Genomic DNA, 6,795 nt, shown 5'->3' on the forward strand with positions numbered 1-6,795 from the left:
CATGCCTGTCTTTCTGTTTTTTTGGGTGGATGTTTTTAGAGGGTTTCCTCCACTGGTCTCAGACAGCAACAGAAACGTCAGCCTCTCTGTCTGTGGAGATCAGCTCCTATGTGATGCTGGCCAAACTCAGCGCCTCCCCTACTGTTGAAGACCTGGGCTACACCAGCCGCATCGTTAGATGGCTGACAGGCCAGCAGAACCATTATGGAGGCTTCTCCTCTACACAGGTACATCCAGAGCAGCTGAGGTTAAAGCAGAGCTGCACTCCAGGCTGTCAATTTATTTTCAACAGTGTGTGTCTTAATTGTGGGGACATTTTCCATGATGTGTAAGCATGCTCCGGTCATCTTGTTGTTAAAAAAGCTGACTCTAAACCAATCTCAAGTTGGAAACAACAGGCCTGCCTTGCTGCTACCTTTCATATGTGAGATCTAGAACAGTAATCACGCACCTTTTGATAGGTCAAAATCCCTGACCTCAGGTTTGGTGAAAGACTAAATCTACCTATAAAAACAATGAGAGAAAAAGACAGCCCAGATTGTACTTCTGAGTTGAGGCTTATTACTCAGGCTGATTTGAATTATGCTTTTGTCCAACTATAAAAGTGATGCAACCAAAAAGACACTGTAACTACTACATCAAACAGTACATAGCTGTCTTGCTTCAAGAATTTTGCAATACAACATCTCTCTACTAAAGGAAGTGAAAAGTTCTTGAGCTACTGCAGCTTGGATTGTACCTCGTTTGTCTGTTGCTTTGGACCAAAGCCTGTTAGCATGTTAGCAAGTTTTGTCATATATGTTGATTGAAGCAAGGGTTTATCCTAATGTGTCATGTCCAAACTAAAGCCTGTATCCAAACCAGGCAGGGAGTTCTGGTCCTCTGAAATGATGCCAACGTGGAAGTAACTTAAAACTGCATTCTATCAAAAGGCCACCAGGGGGCGACCGTTTTGGTGTCAAAAGGACTTCCGTCTCTATACAAGTCAATGGACAATTCACCAACTTCTCACTTGATTTCTAACCTCAGTAAACGTTTTCAAATGTGTTTAAAACCTTCTTCAATGCAGTATGATGTTCATTTGTGAAATTTTGGCCTCCCTGATTTTATATTTGATGATAAAGCAGGGTATGCATTAGGGCGTGGCTACGTTGTGATTGACAGGTTGATTGGTGCACAGGTTCAGGAGGGTGACTCATGCCCCTCCTGATGCCCATATAAGTAGAATCCGTGTTTTTTTTTTACCCAGCATGCACCTGAAATTTTCAAGATGGCGCTGCTCAGATCCGATACTATTGGCTTCCGAGCAGCAGTCCACAAACCAATGGGTGACGTCACGGATGTTACGTCCATTTTATATACAGTCTATGATCCAAACGATAATTTCTGATGTGTGTTGGGAAATATAGGTTGAAACAATGCTAATAGTGGGCCAGTAAGTTCTGCATTGTGAGTTTTGATAGCTCTAATCAACAGCTGTGAAGGATTGTCATTCCCTGTGTTCACCGAACACATCTGTTACATACACTTATTGGTTACACAAAGAATGTTAAAAATAGAAACTATCCTGATGTTAGCCACTCTTCATAGCCACTTTGTGCTCAGAAAGAAAGAACCTCATCCACTCTCACCATCCATTAAAGTTAATACAAACCATGTAAAGGTGGAAGCACTATGACCTGCTGCAAAAATAAAACCAGTTGTTTCATACTGTAATTTAGCTGTGAATACATGATTTTATGAGGTAAGACACTATAGCCCAATACAGTAGCTACTATAACTGTCTTATAGGGAGATATCTTGGAGTTTTTTTTCATTTCCATGGATACACTGCAACAAAAATATATAAGAATACTGTGAGAATGACAAAACCATTGAAACAGTAATTGGTGTATTGGTGTGTGTGTGTGTGTGTGTGTGTGTGTGTGTGTGTGTGTGTGTGTGTGTGTGTGTGTGTGTGTGTTTGCGTACGTGCGTGCGTGTGTGCGTGTGTGTGTGTGTGTGTGTGTGTGTGTGTGTGTGTGTGTGTTGTAGGACACAGTGGTGGCTCTTCAGGCTCTGGCTCTCTACTCCACTCTGGTGTTCAGTCCAGAGAGTTCAAGCACAGTGACAGTCCAGTCTCCCAGTGACCAGATGACATTTGATGTTAACAGTAGAAACAAACTGCTCTACCAGGAGAAGACACTGCAGGATGTGACAGGAAAGTACAGTCTGGACGTGAAGGGAACTGCATGTGCTGCAGTGCAGGTCAGTGGTTCTTGTGGCACTTAACTTTCTTCTTCTGTACACATAAATCCATTATAGCAATACACCACAACTAGAGCTGTTAGGCTCCCGAATTAAAATGAATGAATATTAAAACCTTCCTATTGCACTACTTGCCAGATTTCTCTTCATTATAACATCCCAACCCCTGCTGATGTGACCACTCTCAGTGTCAAAGTCACACCAGAGGCTGACTGCCGATCTCTGAGACCTAAACTAACTCTGAACCTTCAGTCCCTGTAAGTAATGTGCAGCAACTAGATCTAACCTACGACCATTATAGAGCGCAGAAAATCCTGACATGTTGTTGGAGGTTATTCAAGGCATGGAAAAGCGCAGCTGTACTATTTGTAACATCACATATTTCATGGTTCCATTACAGATTTAGTGGAAAAGAGAGCAGTACAAACATGGTGATCCTGGATATCAAAATGCTTTCTGGATTTGTCCCACATCAAGAGTCGTTGAAGCAGGTAGCTTACTGTAGTTTTTCTAACCTGCAATATTTGTATCATTTGTTGAAGTCATGGTAACACAGCTGAATATCATGCCTTCACAGCTCAAACGCTCCCCGCTGGTGGATCGTGTTGAAGTAAAGGAAGATCATGTTCTTGTGTACTTAGAGAAGGTGAAAGGAACTCACAGTGGTTAAATACAAGACAATGCTCTCCAGATTTGTCACTGATTGTGTTTTTCTTCTAACAGTTAATGAAGAACATACCCATCAAACACAGCATAGATCTCACACAGGAGCTCGAAGTGCAGAACCTGAAGCCTGCCTTGGTTAAGATCTATGACTACTACCAACCAAGTAAATCACATGCTCGGTTCTTCTAACTAACTGTACAATTATCACAACTACGAATTCAATTTTCAAAGTTTTGTCTGACATACACTACCGGTCAAAAGTTTTTAGAACACCCCAAATATTCCATTTTTTTATTGAAATTCAAGCAGTTCAAGTCCAATGATTAGCTTGAAATGGTACAAAGGTAAGTGGTGAACTGCCAGAGGTTAAAAAAAAGGAAAGGTTTCCCAAAACTGAAAATTATACAAAAACACTTAAAAATGTAGGTCTTTCCTACAGAGAAATTGCGAAGAAAGTCAAGGTGTCAGTGAGTACAGTTTCCTCCTCAGAAACTGGGAAACTCTGAAAGGAAGAGGTTATGGACTGATGAATCAAAATGTTAAATATTCTGTTCATCAAGCAGTTTTGTACGCCGTCGAGTAGAAAGGATGGTTCCTCAGTGTGTGACATCAACTGTCAAACATGGAGGAGGAAGCATGATGGTCTGGGGCTGTTTTTTTTTATCCAGGGTCAGCTACTACAGCATTCTGCAGCGCCATGCAGTACCCCCTGGTATGCATGTAGTTGGTCAGGCGTTCATCCTACAGCAAGATAATGACCCAAAACATAAGTCCAAGCTATGCCAGAACTACCTTAGGAAAAAAGACCAAGATGGTAAGCTTGAAAACATTTTTTCAATAAAAAACTGGAAAAATTGGGGTGTTCTAAAACTTTTGACCGGTAGTCTACACTGGGATTTAACCCAACCCCTCAATGTCCTGAGCATGAAATTATTTTGTGTTTAGGAATTCTTTGAGCTTTCATTGTTTCATTTGTTTGAACTCTGTTATCTAATAATACTTTCTCCTCTCAGGTGACCAGGATGAGGTAGAATACATCTACCCTTGTGCTGCAGGTAACAATCTCTAACATAATCAAGCTTATATAAGCAGCACCACAAAGTAAAACTCAAATGTTGCTCAAGAACTCTTGCACCCTTGTTTATGGTACATTGTCTTATGATGTAACTATCTCAATTATTAATACTTTTTAATTACTTTGAATTATTTCTCAGAAAGATGTAGGACATTTTTGAATCAGTCAATTAGATGTAAACAACACATAATGATTAATTAACTATAGTATTAAAGTGAATGTGTCAATTTAGTAACCAAATGAAGCCAAAGAAAGCTGCTGGAAAATGCTGATTGTATGCACTTGAGTGAAGTAATCACAATTCTTCTCTGATTTGCAGCTTAACGACTGAAGTGTGGTCACACATCTCAAGCCCCAGGCTCTTACTGATGAGACTAATATATCAATACATTTTAATAAAGATAAACTACATTTAATTTCCATATCTTGTGTACACAATAAGACTCTGTGTGTGTGTGTGTGTGTGTGTGTGTGTGTGTGTGTGTGTGTGTGTGTGTGTGTGTGTGTGTGTGTGTGTGTGTGTGTGTAGGAGGGGGGCGTATTCAAGGTTTGGTGTTTTCGTTCTGGGCTACTGTACAAACATGACAGTACAAGATTGCCTCCATATAAGAGGACCTACTCCCTATGTAGATATAAAGGTTTTATTTTAATGTGATGAAAACTCAAAGATCTATCTAGCATTCCTGGAGTCTCTGGGTGGGGTCTTGTAGCAGGTGTCACTTTGGGATCTCATAGTTCTATGGGACATTGACACTCACCTGGTCACTCACTACAGAGAATCTGCAGCAATATTTGAAGGAACAGCCTAGAGTATTTGAAACACAATGGTGTTTTGTTGATTTATTGACTTTTTGGAGAGATATTTTTATAGCCAAAAGTGCAGAGAGTCAGGAAACAAGAGTATAGAAGACAGACATAAAACCAAGGTCCATAGCTGGAATGGAACTGCAGACACTGCAGTATGCATCTTTTCCAGTAGGCTATACCAGGGCACTTCCGCTATTACTTGTCATAGGTTGTGTTGTAAAGAGAAAGGCAGAGCTGTCATCTAATAAACATCTGGTGGTGAGTGAGTCAAGTAGTGCGTGATGCTGCTGGTCAGAGTGAAGGATTTCCATAAGTGAAGTATCATGAAGATAGGGTTCAAAAGTTAGGGTAAGATGGAATGACAGGCGCAGGTGCCGCATCAGCAGTAATTCAGGTGCTTTACAGGACTGTCACTGTGAAGAAAGAGTTTGGTTCAAAGGGTAGCTCTTAAACCAGTTGATATATCTTCAAACCCTAACCAATGGTAATGGTTGTAAGATTATGGTTTTGAAAGAAAGTGAAAGATCCCAGATACAAGCAGTCAAAACTAGTTATCTTTGTATTGTGGCTGGCTCACCCTTAGAGATGGAATGAAGATCTCAGACATATAGGAACTTGGAGTAGGACAGCAACTCTTCAGTGTCAAAAGGAGCCATTTAAAGAAGAGATGATATAGTGTTTCACTCAACATGAATAAACTGAAATATTTTATCGAATTAGATCAGTGTTTATTGGATCATCAGACGTTTTACATCACTGTACAGTACAGTTAAGCAGAAAGTCCCCGCCAACAAAAAACAAACAAACAAACAAAAAACAACAGAAAGACTATACATAGTAAATATAATGTGAACATAACTTCCAGTTACAATTAATTCTCTTTGGTTGGCCTCCAAGTGCTCAGTATCCTTATAATGTGCAGTCCAGATGCATACAATTTTTAAACATAAATCAAATAAAACATGAAACTTCAGATAGCACCAAACATGACCACATGACCGTATTGTGTCCTTGTGGAATTACTGGGTATAGTGTATGTAGTGTGGACAATAATAATACACTAATTAATCTATTTTGCTTAATCACATTTCTATAATTGCAATATAACAGTGTATTAGAGATAGTATAAAATGATTAAGGCTGAACAATTTTTACTTCAACTAAGATTTTACAGATTTCAGATTATATTATGGAAGTAGAAAAAATACCAAATTTCAGAAGGCAATCATGAGAAAGCTTAATTTACAACTATCAACATGTTAAGAAAATATCTAGGTCAAACAATGATTAGATTTTTCAGGAATTAAATGTTTTGTGGAGTCAAAGTGTCACCCCAGCGCAGTCATGTGAGGACAAAAATATGCAACAAAAGCTAGCTCAAACTAACTGCTTTCATCCAGGGTACAGTGTAATGATCCCATGATTATCATTGATGGTCATCATTTTCAGTCTTTCAGGCACAATACATCATACTTCTTTTCCAGTGCAACAGTTTGTAATCTTTTTTTGGCTGATAGAGCAATGTAAACACTCTGTTTTTCTCAAGGAGGCAGTTTCATGAACCAACATTCTAACATCTAAACACTGACCAAGTGGCAGCACACTGTGTAGAATAAATATGCATGTCCACTATGATAAGTATTATTTTATAACATTCACCTTGTTCTCAAAACCTTTCTATATATGAAATGTACAGTATGATGTGGCAGTGAATGTGGCTCAGTCTTGTTGTGGTGCCCTCCTCACTGACCTGTGTGATATCTGAGGTAAAACAGGTATATGTTGATTTATAAGATGACTCTTTACTGCTCTGCACCATCAGTCGCTGCCCTCCGCAGTTGTTGGCAGTAGTACAGATCAAAATTTATGTTCTGTCCTTTTAGCAGCAATGCGTGAAATGAAATGAAATAAATTCCCACATGAGAGAGGTTGTTGTCTGTGAACAGAAAAGAGACCAGGTCTTGAATGGCATTAAAGAGGGCCTTGAGTTTTGAAGACGA

General features: G+C 39.5%; 1 protein-coding gene across 1 annotated transcript in view; it reads left to right on the forward strand.

The window, feature by feature from the left end:
* LOC133980443 (alpha-2-macroglobulin-like) overlaps window positions 1-4,412 on the forward strand; it is a 31,612-nt gene extending 27,200 nt beyond the window's left edge. The window contains exons 29-36 of the mRNA XM_062419164.1: window positions 40-227; window positions 2,035-2,247; window positions 2,386-2,504; window positions 2,648-2,738; window positions 2,825-2,893; window positions 2,971-3,076; window positions 3,927-3,968; window positions 4,308-4,412. Coding sequence (XP_062275148.1) covers window positions 40-227; window positions 2,035-2,247; window positions 2,386-2,504; window positions 2,648-2,738; window positions 2,825-2,893; window positions 2,971-3,076; window positions 3,927-3,968; window positions 4,308-4,312 — 833 coding nt within the window. The 3' untranslated portion in view covers window positions 4,313-4,412. The remainder of the gene's footprint in view (window positions 1-39; window positions 228-2,034; window positions 2,248-2,385; window positions 2,505-2,647; window positions 2,739-2,824; window positions 2,894-2,970; window positions 3,077-3,926; window positions 3,969-4,307) is intronic.
* The last annotated feature ends 2,383 nt before the right edge of the window (window positions 4,413-6,795 follow it).

Source organism: Scomber scombrus, chromosome 5 (assembly GCF_963691925.1).
Source record: "Scomber scombrus chromosome 5, fScoSco1.1, whole genome shotgun sequence".
In the NCBI taxonomy this organism is placed as follows: Eukaryota; Metazoa; Chordata; class Actinopteri; order Scombriformes; family Scombridae; genus Scomber; species Scomber scombrus.